The 24,471-nt window shown below is 49.7% G+C and overlaps 1 protein-coding gene across 1 annotated transcript in view; it reads right to left on the bottom strand.

Annotated features, from left to right (window-relative positions):
- The window catches only part of LOC142297465 (uncharacterized), a 159,888-nt gene that overhangs the window by 87,175 nt on the left and 48,242 nt on the right, over nt 1-24,471 (bottom strand). Inside the window, exon 10 of the mRNA XM_075341691.1 lies at nt 15,720-15,850. Within this exon, the coding sequence (XP_075197806.1) occupies nt 15,720-15,850 (131 nt within the window). The remainder of the gene's footprint in view (nt 1-15,719; nt 15,851-24,471) is intronic.

Raw genomic sequence — 24,471 nt, 5'->3', positions numbered from 1 at the left:
ACAAGGAAAGAGACAGACAGAGACAAGCATACAGGGAAAGAGACAGCCAGGAAAAAACACAGACAAAGAGACGGGGAGACAGACCTGGGAAAGAGACAGACCTAGAAAGAGACAGACCTGGAAAGAGACAGACCTGGAAAGAGACAGATGGGGAAAGAAACAGAGATATAGAGACATACAAAGAAAGAGACAGACAGAGACAGGCAGACGGGGAAGAGACAGACGGAGAAAGAGACAGACGGAGAAAGAGACAGACAGAGACAGACGAAGAAAGAGACAGACAGAGACAGATGGGGAAAGAGACAGACGTAGAAAGAGACAGACAGAGACAGACGAAGAAACAGACAGACAGAGACAGATGGGGAAAGAGACAGACGGAAAAATACAGACGGGGAAAGAGGCAGACGAGGAAAGAGACAGACGGAGCACATTACTTGGCCAATTTAGTTAAATCTGTGTGGAATATCTGTGGTGTTGAAATATATGTTGTGAAATGCTTCTATCAGCTTAGTTTTTGCCTTTTAATAATTACATTTCTATTTGTTTTGTGTTTTTTGTGTGCAGAATACATTTTTATTAATACATTCTATTTTGTTAACAACAGTTATTAAAGGGAACCTGTCATCAGAAATTTAGCTTGAAACCTAAACGTTTCCCCCTCTGCAGCTCCTGGGCTGCATGCTAGCAATGTTCCTGTTGTTTATGTGCCCCTTTCTGACCAAAATAATGACTTTATAAAGTGGTACCTTTTTGTATTGAGATCTTGATAATGGTACACGGGGGCGGGCTCTCTGGTGTCCGTTAGTCTGCCTCCTGTCGCTTTAGGCCGTCCCTCATCGCTCCATTCCATACTTCAGGACGCCGCCCACTGCGCCCGAGGTGCCGCGCACGCGATGACCGCTGGTGACGTGTGCGCAGGCACGAGACTATGGGCGGCGCTGTGATTGCATCGCAAGTGCCCGCCCATCATCTCGTGCCCGCCCTTTCCCCTCTGCCTCCAGCGTTCTGCGCAGAACGTTCCAACGTCGGGTCATCTGGCTAGCGCTTGCGCAGAACGCTGGAGGCAGAGGGGAGAGCGTGGCCATGAGATGATGGGCGGGCACTTGCGATGCAATCACAGCGCCGCCCATAGTCTCATGCCTGCGCACACGTCACCAGCGGTCATCGCGTGCGCGGCACCTCGGGCACAGTGGGCGGCGTCCTGAAGTATGGAATGGAGTGATGGGGGACGGCCTAAAGCGACAGGAGGCAGACTAACGGACACCAGAGAGCCCGCCCCCGTGTCCCATTATCAAGATTTCAATACAAAAAGGTACCACTTTATAAAGTCTTTATTTTGGTCAGAAAGGGGGCACAAGAACAACAGGAACCTTGCTAGAATGCAGCCCAGGAGCTGCAGAGGGGAAGCTTTTAGGTTTCAAGCTAAATTTCTGATGACAGGTTCCCTTTAACCCGGGTGAAGCCGGGTAGTGCAGCTAGTATGTAATGCATGAATGTAATATACAGTATATATGAATTGTATTACCTGGATTTTGTAAACCTTATTGCTCTTTATATCGTTTGTGTTTAGATAATAGTCCAGTCTGACGAAGGCCCAAAGGCCGAAACGTCGACTTTTTTGGACAAATACATGAGTCATCTGTCATCAAGATTTTTTGATCAATAAAAATACCTGATTACGCAACCTGTTTCTATTCTTGTGGGGTATACAGTGTGCCCGAGTTCTCTCTCAAAAAAATCTATGAAATTATAGCGTACAGCCTCTATGAATGATGGGGTACAGCCTCTATGAATGATGGGGTACAGCCTCTATGAATGATGGGATACAGCCTCTATGAATGATGGGGTACAGCCTCTATGAATGATAGCGTACAGCCTCTATGAATGATGGGGTACAACCTCTATGAATGAGGGGGCACAGCCTCTGTGAATGATGGGGTACAGTCTCTGTGAATGATGGGGTACAGTCTCTGTGAATGATGGGGTACAGCCTCTATGAATGATGGGGCACAGCCTCTGTGATTGATGGGTTACAGCCTCTATGAAATGATGGGGTACAACCTCTCTGAATGATGGGGTACAGCCTCTATGAATGATGGGGTACAGCCTCTGTGAATGATGGGGTACAGCCTCTGTGAATGATGGGAGCGCAGCCTCTGTGAATGATGGGGGTACAGCCTCTGTGAATGATGGGGTACAGCCTCTGTCAATGATGGGAGCGCAGCCTCTGTGAATGATGGGGGTACAGCCTCTGTGAATGATGGGGTACAGCCTCTGTCAATGATGGGGTACAGCCTCTGTGAATTATGGGGTACAGCCTCTGTGAATGATGGGGTACAGTCTCTGTGAATGATGGGGGCGCAGCCTCTGTGAATGATGGGGGCGCAGCCTCTGTGAATGATGGGGTACAGTCTCTGTGAATGAGGGGGCACAGCCTCTGTGAATGATGGGGTACAGCCTCTATGAATGATGGGATACAGCCTATATGAATGAGGGGGAACAGCCTCTGTGAATGATGGAATACAGCATCTATGAATGAGGGGGTACAGCCTCTGTGAATGATGGGGCACAGCCTCTATGAATGATGGGGTACAGCCTCTATGAATGATGGGATACAGCCTCTATGAATGAGGGGGCACAGCCTCTGTGAATGATGGGGTACAGCCTCTGTGAATGATGGGGTACAGCCTCTATGAATGATGGGATACAGCATCTATGAATGATGGGGCGCAGCCTCTATGAATGATGGGGTACAGCCTCTGTGAATGATGGGGTACAGCCTCTATGAATGATGGGGCGCAGCCTCTATGAATGAAGGGGTACAGCCTCTATGAATGATGGGGTACAGCCTCTATGAATGATGGGGCACAGGCTCTGTGAATGATGGGGTACAGCCTCTGTGAATGATGGGGCACAGCCTCTATGAATGATGGGGTACAGCCTCTATGAATGATGGGGTACAACCTCTATGAATGATGGGGTACAGCCTCTATGAATGATGGGGTACAGCCTCTGTGAATGATGGGGTACAACCTCTATGAATGATGGGGTACAGCCTCTATGAATAATGGGGCGCAGCCTCTATGAATGATGGGGTACAGCCTCTGTGAATGATGGGGCGCAGCCTCTATGAATGATGGGGCGCAGCCTCTATGAATGATGGGGTACAGCCTCTGTGAATGATGGGATACAGCATCTATGAATGATAGGGTACAGCCTCTATGAATGATGGGGTACAGCCTCTATGAATGATGGGATACAGCATCTATGAATGAGGGGGTACAGCCTCTGTGAATGATGGGGTACAGCCTCTATGAATGATGGGATACAGCCTCTATGAATGAGGGGGAACAGCCTCTGTGAATGATGGAATACAGCATCTATGAATGAGGGGGTACAGCCTCTGTGAATGATGGGGTACAGCCTCTGTGAATAATGGGGTGCAGCTTCTATGAATAATGGGGCGCAGCCTCTATGAATGATGGGGTACAGCCTCTATGAATGATGGGGTACAGCCTCTATGAATGATGGGAGCGCAGCCTCTATGAATGATGGGGTACAGCCTCTATGAATGATGGGGTACAGCCTCTCATCCTGGACAATAATAGGTAAATATCATTGATAATGGGTGTGAATGAAGTATTTGCTGTAAGCAGTAATGAAATTAACCATTTCCCTCCTGACTCTTTTTCCCGTATACTCCCGCAGTTGTGATCTCTCTGCACCCCTAACCTTACATGTGTGATCATCCGTGTAATTTCTGCGCCCTCGGACGAGTTCTCCTGCTGGGATACCTGTGATCGTATTACCGGAGAGACATGATTCACACACAATCGGATTCCCTCGGATTTCTTTATGAAAACCGCTCGTTTTAACTTTTTTAGTATCAACAACAGTTGTTAACCCCTTCACCCCAGAGCGTGGTTTTCACCTAATGACCGGATCATTTTTTGCAATTTTGACCAGTGTCTCTTTGTTATATCTCTGGACGCTTCAACGGATCCCGGTGATTCTGACATTGATTTTTCGTGATATATTGTACTTCATGAAAGTGGTAAAATTAGGACGATATTTTGTATATCGGACATTTGGCGAAAATTTTCAAAATTTCACAATTTTCCAATTTTGAAATGTTATGCCAATAAATCTGAAATAAATGTCACACAAAATAGTTAATAAATAACATTTCCCACGTGTTACTTTACATCAGCGCAATTTTCGGAACATAATTTTTTGGGGTTAGGAAATTAGAAGGGGACAAAGTTCATCAGCAATTTAACAGTTTTCCCAAAAAAAGAACAAAACCATTTCTTAGGGACCACATCACATGTGAAGTGACTTTGAGAGGCCTAAGGGACAGAAAATACCCAAAAGTGACCCCATTCTAAAATCTGCCCCCCTCACACTGCTCAAAACCACATCCAAGAAGAGTATTAACCCTTTAGGTGCATCACAGGAACCAAAGCAATGTGGAAGGAAAAAATGAAAATTTTACTTTTTTACACAAAAATGTTACTTTAGCCATAAAATTTTGAGATCTCAGGAAAAAATGCACCATAAAATTTATTGTGCAATTTGTCCTGAGTACATTGATACTTCATATGTGGTGAAAATCAACTGTTTGGACACACGGCAGAGCTCGGAAGGGAAGGAGCGCCATTTGACTGCAAAATTGGCAGGAATCGTTAGCGGATGCATTGTCGCATTTGGAGACCCCCTGAGGTGCCTAAATAGTGGAGCTTCCCCACAAGTGACCACATTTTGGAAACTAGACACCTCAAGAAATTTATGTAGATGTTTGGTGAACACCTTGAACCCCCGGGGGCTTCACAAAAATTTATAGCGTATATATATATATATATTTTTTTTTACCACAAACTTGCTGCTTCAACCAGGTACATCTCTGTTCACAAGGCTATCAGGAAAAAATGCACCATACAATTTATTGTGGAATTTCTCCTGAGTACGCTGATACCCCATATGTGGTCAAAAACTACTTTTGAGGCACAGCGCAAAGTCAAAAAGGGAAGGAGCACCATATTTGAGATCAGATTTAGTTGCAATGGTTTGCGTTTGCCATGTCACATTGGTAGAGCCCCTGAGGTGCCAGAACAACAGAAACCACCACAAGTGACCCCATTATACAGGCTGCACCCCTTAATGAATACATCCACAGGCGCAGTGAGTATATTGACACCACAGGTGTGTTACAAAATGTTGTACTATTGGGCAGTAAGAAAAAATAATTACATTTTTACCACTAAAATGTTGTTTTAACCCCAGATTTGCAATTTTTACAAGGGTAATAAATAAAAAAAAAGGCCCCATAATGTGTTGCATAATTTGTCCTGAATGTGGCAATACCTCACATGTGACTGTAGTTTGCGGACTCCATTTGCAGAGCCTCTAAGCAGCAAAACAGAAGAAAACCGCTCAAGTCACCAAATTTTGGAAATTACACCCCTCTAAGTATTCATCTACTGGTGTCGTGACAATTTAGACTTTGTGAAACACCCATGGTGTCAAACGCAGTGAATTTTGCAGAATTAAAGACTGAAAACATTTCGGATCAGTTCCCTTTTATCCAGTGCTCTATGCTGAGCGCTTACATCAGGGTTTCCATCTATATCTCTGAAATACGTTATTCAGATGAAACCCGCCACAAATCCATTCACTAATGAGGCAACAGAGTTACTTCGGACTCTGTTTGGCGTTTGTTCAGTGGTGTCCGTCTTTTCAGTGACCAACAAAAACTGTTGGTGACAGCTCTTTTGTGCACGTCCGAAAAGACGTATTAAAAATATGGACCCCGCCGGATCACAGGCTAGACATGAGGTCAAAGTGATATCCTATGCCTCATTACAGGGAATTTTCAGATGGGAATTTTGTCTGAATCATGATTTTTCAGAGATTTACACATAATCTCCGGTTCAAGCGCTCAGCGTAGAGCGCAGGATAAATATGAGCCACGCTGTACTGCAAGCTTTTAGCGGCAGAATTAACAAATCAATACCGATTGAAGAATTGGCTTTATTTATTTTTTACGCTGTTCACCTTTCGGTATAAGTGATTAGCCCTAGAACGCATACCTGGGGCCTCGCAGGCCTGCTAGGTTACTTGTTTTCTATTGTAGATTTCTATGGTTGCGTGTTCTAGGGTTAGGCGGCTTTATTCCTCTGGTCAGTACACTTAGAGATACCAGGTTTATATTGTTTTTTTTAGGTTTGGCGACTATCACACTAAAAATTGCTTTTTCCAAAGTAAAGAATTTTTACATCACAGGATTTTGAAGACTAAAGTTGTTTTATCTTTCTGCTGACAGTCATGTGAGGGCTTGTTTTTTGCGGGATAAATTGGAGTTTTTATTGACACCATTTTGGGCCACATATCTTTTAGTTTCAACAGTTTTATTACAATTTGCTAGGTACAAAATTACCAGAGACCAAGTTCAAATTGTCTCTCCAGTAAAGGAGACAAACTCTAGCACAGCGCCACCTATTGGAAGTAGTGATCCTAAAAGTCACAAGTGGATTTTCAACAATCCTTTGCAATATGACTCAGGATATATAAGCCAGATCAGAAGCCCAATTTGCAGACACGGTGTTTCGGGGTGCTTGCCCCTCGTCAGTGCAAAGTATGGGGGTGTCTGATCTGGCTCATGAGAAAGCTATATGGGGACCACGGGGGAACACTATTCTCCTTAAGGAGACTTTGCAAGCCAGTCTGGCTGCCAGGTAAGGGGACTTATAGCTGCCACGCCCCTCTAAGAAATATTCAAATTGTCTCTCCAGTAAAGGAGACAAACTCTAGCACAGCGCCACCTATTGGAAGTAGCGATCCTAAAAGTCACAAGTGGATTTTCAACAATCCTTTGCAATATGACTCAGGATATATAAGCCAGATCAGAATCCCAATTTGCAGACACGGTGTTTCGGGGTGCTTGCCCCTCGTCAGTGCAAAGTATGGGGGTGTCTGATCTGGCTCATGAGAAAGCTATGTGGGGACCACGGGGGAACACTATTCTCCTTAAGGAGACTTTGCAAGCCAGTCTGGCTGCCAGGTAAGGGGACTTATAGCTGCCACGCCCCTCTAAGAAATATTCAAATTGTCTCTCCAGTAAAGGAGACAAACTCTAGCACAGCGCCACCTATTGGAAGTAGCAATCTTAAAAGTCACAAGTGGATTTTCAACAATCCTTTGCAATATGACTCAGGATACATAAGCCAGATCAGAATCCCAATTTGCAGACACGGTGTTTCGGGGTGCTTGCCCCTCGTCAGTGCAAAGTATGGGGGTGTCTGATCTGGCTCATGAGAAAGCTATGTGGGGACCACGGGGGAACACTATTCTCCTTAAGGAGACTTTGCAAGCCAGTCTGGCTGCCAGGTAAGGGGACTTATAGCTGCCACACCCCTCTAAGAAATATTCAAATTGTCTCTCCAGTAAAGGAGACAAACTCTAGCACAGCGCCACCTATTGGAAGTAGCGATCCTAAAAGTCACAAGTGGATTTTCAACAATCCTTTGCAATATGACTCAGGGTATATAAGCCAGATCAGAATCCCAATTTGCAGACACGGTGTTTCGGGGTGCTTGCCCCTCGTCAGTGCAAAGTATGGGGGTGTCTGATCTGGCTCATGAGAAAGCTATGTGGGGACCACGGGGGAACACTATTCTCCTTAAGGAGACTTTGCAAGCCAGTCTGGCTGCCAGGTAAGGGGACTTATAGCTGCCACGCCCCTCTAAGAAATATTCAAATTGTCTCTCCAGTAAAGGAGACAAACTCTAGCACAGCGCCACCTATTGGAAGTAGCGATCCTAAAAGTCACAAGTGGATTTTCAACAATCCTTTGCAATATGACTCAGGATATATAAGCCAGATCAGAATCCCAATTTGCAGACACGGTGTTTCGGGGTGCTTGCCCCTCGTCAGTGCAAAGTATGGGGGTGTCTGATCAGGCTCATGAGAAAGCTATGTGGGGACCACGGGGGAACACTATTCTCCTTAAGGAGACTTTGCAAGCCAGTCTGGCTGCCAGGTAAGGGGACTTATAGCTGCCACGCCCCTCTAAGAAATATTCAAATTGTCTCTCCAGTAAAGGAGACAAACTCTAGTGCAGCGCCACCTATTGGAAGTAGCGATCCTAAAAGTCACAAGTGGATTTTCAACAATCCTTTGCAATATGACTCAGGATATATAAGCCAGATCAGAATCCCAATTTGCAGACACGGTGTTTCGGGGTGCTTGCCCCTTGTCAGTGCAGAGACCAAGTTGACATCCATAATAGTCCAGTCATAAATTCGCTCGTCTCGTTCCAATGTCATACATATGCATTTCTTTTAACATGTTCAGTTTCCAACTGTACCAGATCGTCTAATTAATTTCATGTAGAGTAATAAGAATAACTCGGTTACCTAACATTTAACAGTATCCTAACATTAACAGGTAAATAAAATGACTACTGTAGTGGTATAGTTGAAATAACCTTATCAGGCAGGTTACAAGGAGAAATGATTCACTAGCTTTATATTGGTACTAGGTTATCAGACGCAGTTAGGGTTATTGCAACTCACATAGTGATCGAAATAATCTCTCGGGTTGTACCAGGAAGGGGGCGTTGTATCCAGGGGTCCCATATCGCGTGGAAGTGATCCGAGGTATCGTTTTTGACTGCTTCAATCTTTTCATATAGCATTATATTATTTATTCTCTGTATGGATTTCTCTTTTGACAGGATTGAGGATTTCCATTGACTAGCTATATATATATTTTGGCTGCCAAGGTTATATATGAGATCAATTTGTAGCTTTTATTAGAAATGCCACTAGGTTTGTCTCCCAATAAGAGGACCGCAGGTGAATTAACTCTGGGGTTGTTGGTGAAGCTATGTATAATAGTGTAAATTTCTTTCCAAAAGCTGGCCACAACTGGACACGTCCACCAGATATGGACTATATCACCCCTTTGGCCACATCCCCTGAAGCAACGGTCTGAGACCCCTGGATATATTTTATTTAATAAGGCTGATACGTGGTATGCTCTATGGAAAACCTTAATAGATGTTTCTGTTAAGGATACTTGATTACTACCTCGAGTGATGTTGTCGTAACATTCTGAAGGAAGTCGAGTATTTGAGCAGTGTTAGGAAGGAGCGGGTCAGGAGGACGAGAACCACACCAGGAGGAACATTTCATCCAGATTTTATTGTAAATACGATTTGTCACTGGTTTATGGTTCTTCTGTAGAGTAGCTACGACCCTGTCAGAAAGTCCCTGGGCCTTCAGTGCCCGGGCCTCAGGTGCCAGGCAGCCAACTTGAGTTTCTGGGGATCTGGATGGAATATCGGACCCTGAGACAATAAACTGGGGTCTGGACCCAGGAGGACCGGTGCGTCAATTCTGAGAGTCAGGATCAGGCTGTACCAACTCCTCCACGGCCACAGAGGAGCTACCAGGATAGTCGTGGCTCCGTCTTCACTGATCTTTCGCAGGGTCTGTGCCAGAAGAGGAATAGGCGGGGAGGCGTAGGCGAGACGAAAGGACCAACTGTGGCAGAAGGCGTCCGCCCCCAACGCATTGTTCTGAGGGTTCAGGGAGAAAAATGTTGCGACCTTGCGATTTTCCTCTGAAGCAAATAGACCTATCTCTGGAGTACCCCACCTTGCCACCAGAGAGCAGACCACCACTTGGTCCAGACTCCACTCTCCTGGGTGAACATCCTGACGACTCAGAAGTCTGCTTGAAGGTTCAGGGACTTCTTTAGATGGACTGCAGAAAGGGACAGCAGGGACCGTTCTGCCCAGAGGAAAATCCGGGAGGACACGGACTTCAGGGCACTTGATCTTGTACTGCCCTGATGGCGGAGATGTGCTACCGTGGTGACATTGTCGGAGTAGACTAGGACGTGAGTGTCCCGGACGAGATCCTGAGCAGCAAGGAGGGCTTCTCTGACCGCCCTGAGTTCCCAGTAGTTGGAGGATTGGGAGCTGACATAAGAACGCCAGACCCCTTGAAACGGAGTGTTTGCAACCATAGCCCCCCACCCCCTCTGGCTGGCATCAGTTGTCAGCGTAACCAGGGGCGTCCGGGTCCATGCAACCCCTACCATCAGGTTGTTGGGATGCAGCCAGCAGAGAAGGGACGAGGAGACAGTTCCTGAGAGGCGAAACTGTTTGTTTAGTGAGGAAGGAAGGGAGTCTGTCCCAATGTGCCAGGATATGATCCTGGAGACGAGAGTGGGCCTGAGCCCACATGACTCAGGGAATGCAGGACGTCATGGAACCCAGAGCTGACATAGCCGCTCGAAGGGTCGGACGCGCTTGTCGATGAAGTGTCGAGATTTTGGTTAGCAGCGTCAACCTGTGGGCTTCCGGGAGAAATGATGCTTGTCTGTCGGAGTCTAACAGTACCCCGAGAAACTGTTGAGTGGAGGAGGGTTGTGTCGCGGGCGGGGAGGGGACGCTGCGCTCACCCACCGCTCGGGTCCGGCTGCTGCTGCTGCTCGGTGGCTCGAGCGGTGGGCCAGATCCCGGGGACTCAAGTGGCGCTCCTCGCCCGTGAGTAAAAGGGGGTGGTTTGGTTTAGGGATATTGTCCGTGACGCCACCCATGGTTGTGGTGAGGTTGTAGCACCACCGCTGCTCTGGACGGGGATCCCGGGAGCGGTGACAGGGAGCAGCTTGGATGTTGTTTTCTCCCCTCCGTGGGTAGGGGGGTTGGTTGTCCCGGGGCCCGACCGGTGAGGGAGGGATAGCAGGCGGGTTACGGGGCCTGGTGAGGTGCAGGGTCGCGGGGGCAGCGCGGTGCCGCACGGCACGGTGGTACTCACTCAGCCAATGATGAATGCAAAGTCTCCGGTAAAACAAACGGCTGGATGGACGGGTCCCACAGACGGCTGCGGTGTTTTTCCTGACCCCAGGTTGGTAGTGTAAGTCCTTTCCTGCACCTTCTTGTACGCTCCTCCTGTGCTCCGGTTTCCAGCTGGCTCCCCGGTTCAGTACCGGTGGGCCACCGCCCAACCCCAGCTACCTACGGTTCCACCAAGACTGTCTTCCCGGCTCCCGCAGACGGCCACTACCGTCTGTCTGACTGCTACACGAGGGCCCTAGGCTCCAACCTAGGCCCCTGTCTGCTTCTGCCACTCTGCAGACCTCCTCTCTCTTCCTCTGCCTGGACTTGTCTGAACTAGTTTCCTGCCTCAGGCCAGCTAGACTCTTCGGTGGGCGTGCTTATATGCTTAACTCCGCCCACCTGGTGTGTCTGCCTGAACCCGAGGGAAGAAATCAGGTCTCACTGGGGATGACTGCTGTGACCTGCTGGGGGTGGGGGTGTGTGTGTGTTGTTACCTGTGGCCCCTGGCTAGTCCAGGGTGCCACATTCCCCCTTGGTTAAATGCAGACCATCCGCGGGCTGCCCTTCCATAACCGGTTTTATTTTCACAACTGAAAAAGAAAATAAACAAGCATGTTCAGAAATCTTCCCTTACGGGAGGCATATCACTTCAACCGTTGCAACAACAATAAAACACTTTTAATAATAACAACGGAACGGGTCCTTCAGTCACCCACCCAAACAACCTGGCCCTGATGCTGCCCCTAAGAAGTGGGCAGCACCCCTTGACCCCAGTCCAGGAACGGGCCCAGATTTGTTAACGGGACGGGTACTTCGCTGCCGTTGCAGCCGGGCGGACTGCCGGAGCCGTCGTCATCTCCGTTGCGGCTGGGCGGACTGCCGGGGCCGTCGTCATCAGCGGTGCGGCCGGGATGGAAGCCGGGGCCGGTGGCAGGGCGGTGACAAAGGTAAAGCCTGGGGACCCCAGGTCTGGGTCCTCCCTCACAGACGCTGCGAGCTCCGCTACCGGTGACAGGGGTAACGGGTCGGTCGGGTCGTTGGCCGCGGGCATGGGCACTGAGGTTTCAGCGGTGCCGGACGGACGAGACATCTCGTGCAGTGGTGCTCCAGGAACCAAATACTTGCAGAGTCCTGGCGTCCCTGCTTCCACAGCCGCGGTTCAAATGCGGCCGGACGCCATCCGTGCCCCCTTGGTTTCTTTCCGTCACCTCCTCTTCAGGGGCGGAGCTTCGGCTTTCGCGCCTCCACTACTCGGGAAGACGCTCGAGCGGGGAATTTTTCGCGCCCAAGATGGCGGCTTCTAAAATTTTTCGGCCGGACACCTCCGGCGGGACACAAGGCGTACTTCTACCAGACGGCAGAGCGGTACGATCCTGTTCGTGACGCCAAGTTGTCGCGGGCGGGGAGGGGACGCTGCGCTCACCGACTGCTCGGGTCCGGCTGCTGCTGCTGCTGCTCGGTGGCTCGAGTGGTGGGCCGGATCCCGGGGACTTGAGCGGCGCTCCTCGCCCGTGAGTGAAAGGGGGTGGTTTGGTTTAGGGATATTGTACGTGACGCCACCCACGGTTGTGGTGAGGTTGTGGCTCCACCGCTGCTCTGGACGGGGATCCCGGGAGCGGTGACAGGGAGCAGCTTGGATGTTGTTTTCTCCCCTCCGTGGGTAGGGGGGTTGGTTGTCCCGGGGCCCGACCGGTGAGGGAGGGATAGCAGGCGGTCTCCTGCACCTTCTTGTACGCTCCTCCTGTGCTCCGGTTTACAGCTGGCTCCCCGGTTCAGTACCGGTGGGCCACCGCCCAACCCCGGCTACCTACGGTTCCACCAAGACTGTCTTCCCGGCTCCCGCAGACGGCCACTACCGTCTGCCTGACTGCTACACGAGGGCCCTAGGCTCCAACCTAGGCCCCTGTCTGCTTCTGCCACTCTGCAGACCTCCTCTCTCTTCCTCTGCCTGGACTTGTCTGAACTAGTTTCCTGCCTCAGGCCAGCTAGACTCTTCGGTGGGCATGCTTATATGCTTAACTCCGCCCACCTGGTGTGTCTGCCTGAGCCCGAGGGAAGAAATCAGGTCTCACTGGGGATGACTGCTGTGACCTGCTGGGGGTGACGGTGTGTGTGTGTTGTTACCTGTGGCCCCTGGCTAGTCCAGGGCACCACAGTTGCAGCTGAGACTTCTTGAGATTGGGGAAATGTGTAGTGACTTCTCCACATGGCTCTGGAGGGTCTGAGCAGAGGGAGCAATGAGAAGAAAGTCGTCAAAATATGGAACCAGACAGACACATTGCAATCGTATGAAGGCGATTACCTCTGCAATGATCTTTGAAAAGATTCTTGGAGCCAAGGAGATCACGAAAGGAAGTGTGGCGCCCTGGCCTAGCCAGGGGCCACATGTAACAACACACACACTCCCACCCCCAGCAGGTCACAGCAGTCATCTCCAGTGAGACCTGATTTCCTCCCTCGGGTACAGTCAGACAAACCAGGTGGGCGGAGTCAGGCAGAGGTCTGCAGAGAGGCAGACGCACACTGGGGCCTAGGTTGGAGCCTAGGGCCCTCGTGTAGCCAGTCAGGCAGACGTTATTGGCCGTCTGCGGGAGCCAGGAAGACAGTCTTGGTGGAATCGTAGGTAGCCGGGACAGGGTGGTGGCCCGTCCGGTACCGAACCAGGGAGCCAGCTGGAAACCGGAGCAAAGGAGGAGCGTACAAGAAGGTGCAGGAAAGGACTTACACTACCAACCTGGGGTCAGGAAAAACACCGCAGCCGGCTGCGGGACTTGTCCATCCAGCCGTTTGTTTTACCAGAGACTCCGTGTACGTTACTGGCTGAGTTAGTACCACTGTGCCGTCTGGCACTGCGCTGCCCCGCGACCCTGCACCTCCCCAGCTCCTGCCATCCACCCTCCAGTCGCTATCACTGGGCCCCGGGACCACCAAACCCCCCTACCCACGGAGGGGAGAGAAACATCTCAGCTGCTCCCTGTCATCGCTCCCGGGATCCCCGTCCAGAGCAGCGGTGGTGTCCAATTATCACCACAAACCGTGGGTGGTGTCACGGACTACATCCCCAAACCATCCCTTTCACTCACGGGCGAGGAGCGCCGCTCGAGTCCCCGGATCCGGCCCACTGCTCGAGCCACCGAGCAGCAGCAGCGTCGGACCCGAGCGTGGTGAGCGCAGCCCCCTCCCCGCCCGCGACAGAAGTACGTTGAACTGAAAATGAAGCACGATCCCCTCGTGCAGAATCGTAAATTTGAGGTACTGCCTGCGACAAGGATGGATGGGCACATGGAAGTAGGCGTCTTTCAGGTCTATTGAGGCCATCTGGTGGTGTAGACTTATCAATGGAATAGCAGATTTCACGGATTCCATCTTGAAACGCCGGTATCTGACCCATTGGTTGAGACATTTCAGATTGATGATAATCCGGACGTCTCCAGACGGTTTTTTGACAAGGAAGAGACAGGAGTAGTGGCCTACCCCTCCTTCCTGACTTGGGACTAGGGAAATGACCCCGGAATGTATTAACTGCTGTATCTTTGAGTACAGGAGATCCTGAGAACCCTGTGACGACAGGGCTGTGACTCTGAGGCCCGGTTGAGGGGGGGGATGAATTCTATTAATGGACCCTCTGATACGATCTTCAGGACCCATTGGCAGGTGGTGACTGTCCGCTATTGGGGAAGGAAGGTTGAGAGTCGTCCCCCACCCGAGCTGAGTCACTGTTTGTCATGCTGAGGATGTTGTTGATGGGAAGGGATTAGAATATTTCTCCCTCTTCCCTTAGGGTAGCTCCACTGACCTGACTTCCCTTTCCCCTTGGGCTGGGAGGTTTGAGGCACCGAGGAACAAAAGGACCGTTTTCTGGGGGGTTTTGGATCCGGAAGGGCCTTACGATCAGTCACCTTGTCCAGAATTTCATCCAGAGCAGGCCCAAACACTAAGTCCCCCTTAAACGGAAGGGAGCAAAGTCTCATTTTAGAAGTGGAGTCCCCACTCCAAGCTTTATGCCACAGAGCTCGTCTGGCAGAGTTAGACAAGACTGAGGTCCTGGCTGCCAGGTGGACCGACTCTACCTAAGTATTCGCCAAAAAAGTGGTAGCCTTCCTAAGCAAGGGAAGGGATTCTAGCAAATCATCCCTAGGGGTACCCTGGGAAATATGAGCCTCCAACTGGTCGAGCCACCTAAGGAGGGACCGGGAGACACAAGTGGAGGCAATATTGGCCTGAATGGTAGAAGACGATGCCTCCCAGGATCTTTTCAAGAGGCTCTCAACCTTTCGATCCATATGATCCCTAAGCTGGGAAGTATCCTCAAAGGGGAGCGCCGTTTTCTTAGTGACCCTGGCCACCTGTACATCCACCTTGGGGACCTCCCAATGCAACAAGTTTCTAGGGGAAATCTGCGTCTGGGGTCACTCCTGAATCGTTTCTCTGGAAATTCCCATTCCTGAGAGATAAGATCCAGAATATTAGCATGGACAGGAAACCCTATCTGTTTAGTGATTTTCAGGCAAGTGAACATTTCATCCTGAACAGAAGGAAGGACCTGCTCGTTCTCTAACCCCATAGTGCTCCTAACCACTCCAATAAGAGCTCCCAAATCCTCTGAGGAAAAAAGGAAAGACCGGTCAGGCCTCCCGAAGGAGGAACCTTCATCGGGACCATCCGAGGCAGAATCAGGGGCATCCTCATGATCAGACGGGGCTGACTGGAGCTTCCTCATTTTAATGGGGGAAGGACCAGCAGCAGAGAGGGAGGCTAGGGACGTCTGAATCTCCTGCTTCATCATGGACCGCAGCTCGTCTACCAGGGACGGTTGTTCAGCCCTAACAATCTGGTCCGTACACTGCTGGCAGAGTTTCTTATCCCAGACCGCAGGGAGCTTTCTAATACAGACTGGGCATTTTTAATCTTCTCAGTCTTTTCAGAATGTTCAGATTTATCAGATTTCTCTGATTTTTCACATTTCTCAGGTTTTTCATATTTCGTAGCCGGCTTGTCCTCCTGGAAAACACATACCATAAGGAGCCATCAATATCAGCCTGTAAAACAGGCATAAGGGACACCCCCTTTCCTACTTACTGTGGCAGGGGGAACACTGGGGTCTGCAGATGCAGGGAAAGACATTACAGCGCGCACAGAAGAATCCTGCCTTCAGGGCAGCCTTTATGTGTAAAAGGCCTGGCCCCCAGTGGCAGGGAACGCTCCCCACCTCCTGCATTCGTCCCATGACAGACCGCTGATTCAATGGCGTGTCTGACACACTGCCTCCGCGACCGGAAGCACCCATACAAGAAGGGCGCGAGAACCGGAAGTCCCGCCTGAAGCAGCACTTCCGGGTCGCATCGGCAGCGTGCATATGGGAGGCGGCCAGCGGCTCAGGGAGGACGCCGGCCGGGGAGCTACACAGCCTGCATCGCCCCAGAGGAGCTCCGGAAGGCTGGAGCAGCTGTCCCTCACAAGGTGAGGGAAGCAGTAGGGGCGGAGCGGCGAAGGCCCGACCGATACTGCCCGGCAAAGGTAATAGGGGGGAAAAAAATATGTACGTTGTAGTTCGCCGGCCACCACAGCATAGGAGAAAAAATCTTAAATTACTTACCGGTAATGATTTTTTCCAGAAGCCACGACAGCGCCACCAGAGAGATAGGTCCGCCCATCTTAGGACAGGAAAGCACTGAAATAAAAGGGCGGCTCCTCTCTCTCGCCTCAGTTTAGTTACAGAGCATAGAGAGGAAAACCAGAAAAACAGGTAAACAGAATAACAACAATAACAATACATCAGCATAAAAGAGAACGTCGTGCCACGGAACCCAAAGAGACCAATGGGTGCAGAAAAATTGAAGTGGAGGGAAGCAGTGGCGCTGTCGTGGCTTCTGGAAAAAATCATTACCGGTAAGAAATTTAAGATTTTTCCCTTCACCACGACAGCGCCAACAGAGAGATTCGGAAGACAACAACATTAGGGAGGGACCACAGCCTCAAGCACCCGTCTACCAAAGGTCAAATCCATCGTGGCCGACAAATCCAATCGATAGTGACGAAAAAAGGTCGTAGGAGAGGACCAGGTTGCAGCCTTACATATCAGATCCAGAGGCACGTCTACTCGCTCAGCCCAGGAGGTTGCCACAGCCCAGCTGAAATGAGCCGTAATACTCTGCGGGACAAGTCTATCCTGAGCTACATAGGCTGCCTTAATAGCCTCCTTAACCCACCTGGCAATCGTGCCCTTGGACGCTGCGAATCCTTTCCTAGGCCCTGGAAAGCAAAGAAACAAGGCTTGGGACTGCCTCCAAGGCTTGGTGACCTCAATGTAGTGGCTTAGTACCCTGAGAACATCCAAAGTGTGTAACCTTTCTTCCTTGGGGTTCATAGGCGTTGGGCAGAGGAAGGAAGGACAATTTCCTGGGAACGATGAAAAGACCGAGCTACCTTGGGCAAATATGCGGGGTCTGTACGAAGGCGGACCCTATGCTCAAAAAACTGCGTATAAGGGGGGGACACTAAAAGGGCGTGGAGATCACTAACCCGTCTAGCTTACGTCAGGGTCACTAGCAACGCAACCTTTAGAGTCAGGGTCCGCACAGTACATTGGGACAGGGGTTGAAAGGGAGGTCCAGTCAAGGAATCCAAAACCAAATTGAGGTCCCAGGGAGGGAAACTAAGACGGGGGACCAGCCTGTCCCTTTGACAGGAGGAGATGAACCATCGAACCCATCTATTGCCTGTGAGGTCAGAACCATAAAGTGCAGCCAACGCCGAGACTTGGACCTTCAAGTTACTAACAGATAACCCCAAGTCAACCCCCTTCTGGAGAAATTCCAGAACCTCCCCCACCGGGGGCTCCCCCACTGGACTGACACCGGAGAAGTAGAGAAACTTGTTCCAGACCCTTGCGTAGATCCTGGTAGTAGCTGGCTTGCGACTACGCAAGAGGGTGGAAATCACGCCAAACGAGAACTCGTGACCTGCTAACAATCACCTCTCAAATTCCAGGCCGTCAACTGAAGGCCTGAAACCTGAGAGTGAGGGCCCTGGGAGAGGAGATCTGGCCTGTCCGGGAGGTCCCGAGACAGACAGCCTCTGGTGCCAGTAAAACCACACCCTCTGGGGCCAAAAGGGGGCTATGAGGAGCAATCTGGCCTTGTCCTCCCTGGCCTTCTTTAGGACTGCGGGGAGAAATATCAGGGGCGGGAAGGCATACAGCAGACCCCCTCCCCACGGAACCTGAAATGCGTCCACCCCCCAGGGTCTGTCTAGGGGGTTGAGGGAACAGAACCGAGGTACCTGGCGGTTGGACCTGGTGGCAAAGAGGTCGGCCATCGGGCACCCCCAAAGACGCACAATCATGCGAAAGACCTCCTTGTGCAGAGACCACTCCCCCTGGCGTACCTGATGCCTGCTCAGGAAGTCGGCCGTGACATTGTCCGTCCCCCGAATATGTAGTGCTGTAAGGGAGGAAAGGTGGCCTTGTGCAAGGCAAAATATGGTGTCCGCTATCCCCATCAGGGAAGATGAGCGAGTGCCCCCCTGGCGGTTGATATAGGAGACAGCGACTCTGTTGTCCGAGAAGATCCTGACGTGAGTACCCTCTAGGTGAGTAAGAAGGGTTTGTAAAGCCTTCCCGATGGCGCGCAATTCCCTGGCGTTCGAGGAGCCCCAAGTTTCTAGAGGACTCCAGACACCCTGCACCGCCCAGCCACGGAGATGGGCCCCCCACCCCGTGCACTGGCGTCGGTAGTGAAGACGTCCGAAGGTGAAAGAGACCAAGGTACCCCTGCAGACAGATTCCGAAATTGCATCCACCATCGGAGGGACTGAAGAGTGTGGGAAGAAAGGGTGATACGCGCGTCCAAACACCCTCCTAATAACCGCTGTGCCCTCAACACTTCCTGCTACAGAACCCGGTTGTGCCACTGTGCCCAGGGAACCGCCGGGATACAGGCAACCAGGGAGCCCAGCAATGACATGGCTGCCTGAGAGTGAGAACAGGGTGTGAGAGTACCGAGGAGATCCGAGTGTGGAGAGACAACACCTTCTCCCGAGGAAGGAGGCAGAGTTGACAACGAGAGTCCAAGGTGAGGCCCAGGAATTGCTGACTCGTGGAAGGGTCCAGTCTGGACTTTTCTAGATTCACAATCCACCCCAAGGTCCGCAGGATGGAGAGTGCAGCCTGAATCTTGGACCTGCAATCTGACTCGGAGGTCCCGACTATTAAAAATCGTCCAGGTACAGGATGATGGGAATCCCCTCTTCGTGCATGTGGGCCATAACCTTTGCCACCACTTTTGTAAAGACCCACGGGGCCATCGCCAACCCGAAGGGAAGCGCCCGAAACTGGAAGTGTCGCAGCACCCCCTGGAGCTGAAGCGCCATCCCGAGAAACCGCTGATGGGAAGCATGAATCAGAATATGGTAATAAGCGTCCCGGAGATCCAGTACCGCCATGAAACACCCGGGAAACAGCAGTTTTATGGCCGACTTCACGTTAGGGAGGGAGGCTCGCAGGGAGAGAGCCTGCACGTTGGGGAAGGGGGGGAGGCTCGCGCTGGGCAGGGGGCCGTTCGCGCTGGGCAGGGGGCCGTGTTGGGCTACATGTGCACGCTGCGTTTTTTTGCTGCGTTTTTGGCTGCAGTTTTGTTGTCAGAACTTTGACATTTGACTTCCCAGCAAAGTCTATGAGAAGTCAGATTTGCTGTGCATAGAAAGAAGATAACCCCGGCACACTACAACTCCCAGAAAAAGGCAAAATGCAATAAAAATGTATGCAATATTTCTTTTATTAACACAATAGTTTCTTGAATGTCTTTTCAGAAAAAATGAATATGGTCCAACATACATAAAAGAAATATTGCATAAATTTTTATTGTATTGTGTTAATAAAAGAAATATTGCATACATTTTTATTGCATTTTGCCTTTTTCTGGGAGTTGTAGTGTGCCGGGGTTATCTTCTTTCTATGTATATTTTTTACCCTAGAGCACCTACTTATCAGTGACGCGGAGCTTCTCTCCTTTAGATTTGCTGTGCACACTGCAGTTTGTCAGCGTTTTGTCAAAAAGTTGTGACTAGAGTTGATCGGACGGCCAATAATCCGGTACCGGCGGATCACTGCCAGATTTATAATAAAAAAAAAAAAAGTTCAATCCGCTCCGGAATCCGGTGCCAATATAAGTCAATGGGGACCAGAATCCGGAGGTTAAAAACGTTTGTGGAGGGGCTAGGAGCGAGCGCGGCATACTCACCGAGGCGCTGTCATGGCGGCACACTCCTTCCGGGTCACGCTGTTAACTTCCGGAGCAGACAATTCAATATTCATTGTCTTCCCCGCCCACCGGCTCGCGTTGGTTGCAGCTAGACGCGATCCTGAGTGGAAGCGTGTCAACTAACTATCCCAATCACAGGCGCCAGGACGGCCGGTGGGCGGGGAAAGCAGTGCACTGTCGGTCAGTTCACGGTGGTAAACACTCAAACACTCGGCAGCACAGTTATAGTGCGCGGCTGTATCTGTGCTGTGTATAAAGTGCCCAGAGTACACGTGCGAGGCTTTGCCGGGTGCCGCCATGGCTGACTCGTGTGAGCCCCTCGCATGTGTGATTCCGGTAAAAGTAAAAAAAAAAAAAAAAAGACGACGTGCGGTTCCCCCTATTGTAATCCCCAGCCAAGATAACGCCGGCCGGGGCCTGGTATATCCTCAGCCCGCAGCCGCCCGGTAGAGACGCATCTAATAGATGTGACCGTACCGGTGTGCACTACTGGCTCTTCCCGCAGGCGTGATGCGGTGCCAGTCGGGGTAATAGCAGGGGTTAATAGCGGCGCACGGCTGCTGCTAAACCCTAGCTTTGTGTGATGGCACAGGCGTCTATCAGATACCTGCATCACACTAACCTCTAAATGACAGTAAATAACACACACAGAGAACAATCCTTTATTTGGAATAAAATACAAATATCGCCTCCTTCACCTCTTTATTAACCCCCAACACTCTGCAGCTCCGACGTAATCCACAGGAGAAGTCCCACGCCGCTTCAGCTCTGCTACATATTAATATCACAGAGAGCGGCACGACCGACCGCTCTCTGTGAGCTCCAGAGAATGAATGAGCTGCGCATTGAGAGGTGACGTCACTCAGGTCATTTGCGGTCACAGCTGGAGATTCCCACGGTCCTTCATCTGTGATCGCAGGTAACCTGACCTCAGGTGGAGGTCACTGAGTTCACATACCTACATCTCCTAGCAGAAAAATCGCAGTTTTTTTGACCAAGAGATGCAGATTTTGTGCTGAAATTTTTATACCATATTCCTGCATCCAATCTACACCTCCTGGCAAAAAAGTGATATTTTGGCGTAATTTTTTTGCTGCAGTGTTTGCTGCGGTTATTTTTCCGCGATTATTGTTGCTTTTTTTGCCAGGAGGTGCTAATTTGGTGCTGAAATCGTCTGCACCAGCTTTCAGCACCAAAATTCCACCTGCCGGCAGAATTTTTTTTTATTTTTTATTTTTGGAGGCCAAGGGATGCAAATTTGCTGCTAAGATTTTTACACCAATTCCTGCATCCAATCTACACCTCCTGGCAAAAAAACGTGGTGTTTTGACGTAATTTTTTTGCTGCGGTTATTTTTTTGCCAGGAAGTGCACATTTGGTGCTGAAATCGTCTGCACCAGCTTTCAGCACCAAATTTCCACCTGCTGGCAGTTTTTTTTTGTTTTTTTTTTTACTCCTGTCAGAAGTGTGCAGCAGTGGGGTGATGCGATGTCAGACTCGTGGGAGGTCCTCACAAGTGTGACTGCGACGTAGAAAAAAAAACCACTTGCTTTTTTTTAAATAAATAATAAAAAAGACGTGCGGTCCCCCCTAATTTTCATCCCCAGCCATGGTAACGTCGGCTGGGGGCTGGTATATCCTCAGCTGCCCGGTAGTGCCGCATCTATTAGATGCGACCATACCGGTGTGCGTATACACGGAGGCGTGATGCGGTGCCAGTCGGGGTAATAGCAGGGGTTAATAACAGCGCACAGCTGCTGCTAAACCCTAGCTTTGTGTGATGGTACAGGCGTCTATCAGATACCTGCATCACACAAACCTGTAAGTGACAGTAAATAAACACAGACACACAGAAAAATCCTTTATTTGAAATAAAATACAAAACACACCCTGCTTCACCTCTTTATTAACCCCAAACACCCTGCAGCTCCAACATAATCCACACGATGTCCCACGCCGACACATCCAGCTCTGCTACATGCCAGAGCGAGCAGCGATAGAGCACGACTGCCCGCTCTGAGTGCAGCCTATTACTGAGCCGCGATAAGCGATGACCGTGGCAGAGACTGTCACAGGCTGGGGGGCGCGTCAGCCAGGAACCAATCACAGCTGAGAGGACGGCCGGTGGGCGGGGAAAACTCGGAAAGCTGTGTGTATGTGTGCACAGCACAGGAAGTGAAAGCGCGACACGGAAGTAGTGTGCCACCATCACACAGAGTCTCAGTAAGTATGAAACGCTCATTTATTCATTGTTTTTTTCATTTTTTTTTAAATGCTGATTCCGGATCGTGCACCTGGAATCCCACGCCCGGGTCTGCAATGTCAGACTCGCGGGAGGTCCTCACAAGTGTGACTGCAGCGTAGAAAAAAAACCCGCTAGCTTTTTTTTTTTTAAAATAAATAAAAAAGACGTGCGGTCCCCCCTAATTTTCATCCCCAGCCATGGTAACGTCGGCTGGGGGCTGGTATATCCTCAGCCGCCCGGTAGTACCGCATCTATTAGATGCGACCATACCGGTGTGCGATACCGGAGGCGTGATGCGGTGCCAGTCGAGGTAATAGCAGGGGTTAATAACAGCGCACAGCTGCTGCTAAACCCTAGCTTTGTGTGATGGCGCAGGCATCTATCAGATACTTGCTGGGGGGCGCGTCAGCCAGGAACCAATCACAGCTGAGAGGACGGCCGGTGGGCAGGGAAAACTCGGAAAGCTGTGTGTATGCGTGCACAGCACAGGAACTGAAAGCGCGACCCGGAAGCAGTGTGCCACCATCACACAGAGTCTCAGTAAGCATGAAACGCTCATTTATTTATTGTTTTTTTCATTTTTTTTTTTAATTGCTGATTCCGGATCGTGCACCTGGAATCCCACGCCCTGGTCCAGCCCGGAGATAGCGCTGAAACCGCGCGGATCCGGACGTTTACAGTTCGGGTCCGCTCAACACTAGTTGTGACAAAAAAAAAATGCAGCATGTTCATTCTTCCTGCGTTTTTGTTAACATTGTCACAAAAACGCAGCAAAACCTCATGTTGTGAAAAACGCACCGAAAACACACCTACAATTACAAACATTTTTTGTGACATTTCCAGGCTCTCTGACAAGGTGCAGTTTTGGCTGCAGTTTGTGAACACAAAAAGATGCAGCGTGCGCATGTAGCCTTGCACAGGAAACTGTGTTATTAATATTCTTCCTTTGTTTTTCAAATACAGCTTGTGACTACTGGCAACTGGGTGTAATTGCCCCCGTCGTCCCACCTTAGGCTATGTCCGCACTTTGCGTCGTCCTAGTTGCAGTTCTAAACGCATCCTCTGGCAGAAATTGCTTTTGCCAAAGTTGCTTTTGAGTACAGAATCGCGGTAAATACGCGTGCGTTTTTACCGCGTTTTTAGCGCTTTTTGCATGCTTTACCATTGCGTTTAGAACATTTAGACACTGCTAAATAAAGTTTAAACAGTCAAACACAATGAAAAAAGGGAAAAAAAGGAATACATATATAATTATTGAAATCATAATGAAAATAGTTATATTTCATATAATTATAGCGGTTTTATACTATTTATCACTAAAATAGCAATAAATTAATATTTTTCATTAATTTAATGTGTGTGTGTAAAGGGACATATTTAATTATTTTGATGTCAGAAAAGCATGCGTTTATGTCGTCCAAAACGCATTCTTTCTGCAGCTAAAAAGCAGGTAAAACGCTGGAATTTTGATGTTTGCTGCTTTTTACAACTTCTCATTGACTTCAATGCAAAATGCAGCCCAAATGGCAAAAACAACTGACATGCTGCTTCTTTGAACGCTGAGTTTTTGCCCAAATTTATGCAAATTAAACGCAGCGTTTTGAACAGCAAAGTGCGCACAAGATCTGTATCGGGCTGCGATCACACGTAGGTAATTTCCAGTCCTCGCATGTAGACCCACAGTAAACTGTTCAGATCTCGCTGACAGTTTATTTTCTGTCTTTAGCAGCGCCTGATCCTCTTATTCCCCCATTTATTAGGCCCCAGTCGTGTTTCTCGGTGTTTCCCTCCTTTTGTGGCGATATAACTCCATGAGGCTCACACTGCCTGATTCAGGTCATATGGGGCGAATTTTGTTTTTTTAAATTTTTTATTTAAAGGGACGTAAGTAGCTTTTCGATGTGCGTCTGAAGCTGGTGTCACCACTGTTCCATAGGACAGGCTCCGGCAGAGGTCACACTACATATTTTACAAAGAGGTAACAATACTCCTTAGAAATTTTGAGAAGTATTTTTAGACAAGGAGGAGAACATCATAATTTGCAGCAACTCAAAATGATAGTACATACAGTAGATGGGTATCCATGAGGCCCCTTTCAGACGGCTGTAATTAAACAG

Source organism: Anomaloglossus baeobatrachus, chromosome 3 (assembly GCF_048569485.1).
Source record: "Anomaloglossus baeobatrachus isolate aAnoBae1 chromosome 3, aAnoBae1.hap1, whole genome shotgun sequence".
Classification (NCBI taxonomy): Eukaryota; Metazoa; Chordata; class Amphibia; order Anura; family Aromobatidae; genus Anomaloglossus; species Anomaloglossus baeobatrachus.
Note: the sequence above shows the minus strand (reverse complement) of the source record. Positions and strands in the feature narration are given on the sequence as shown.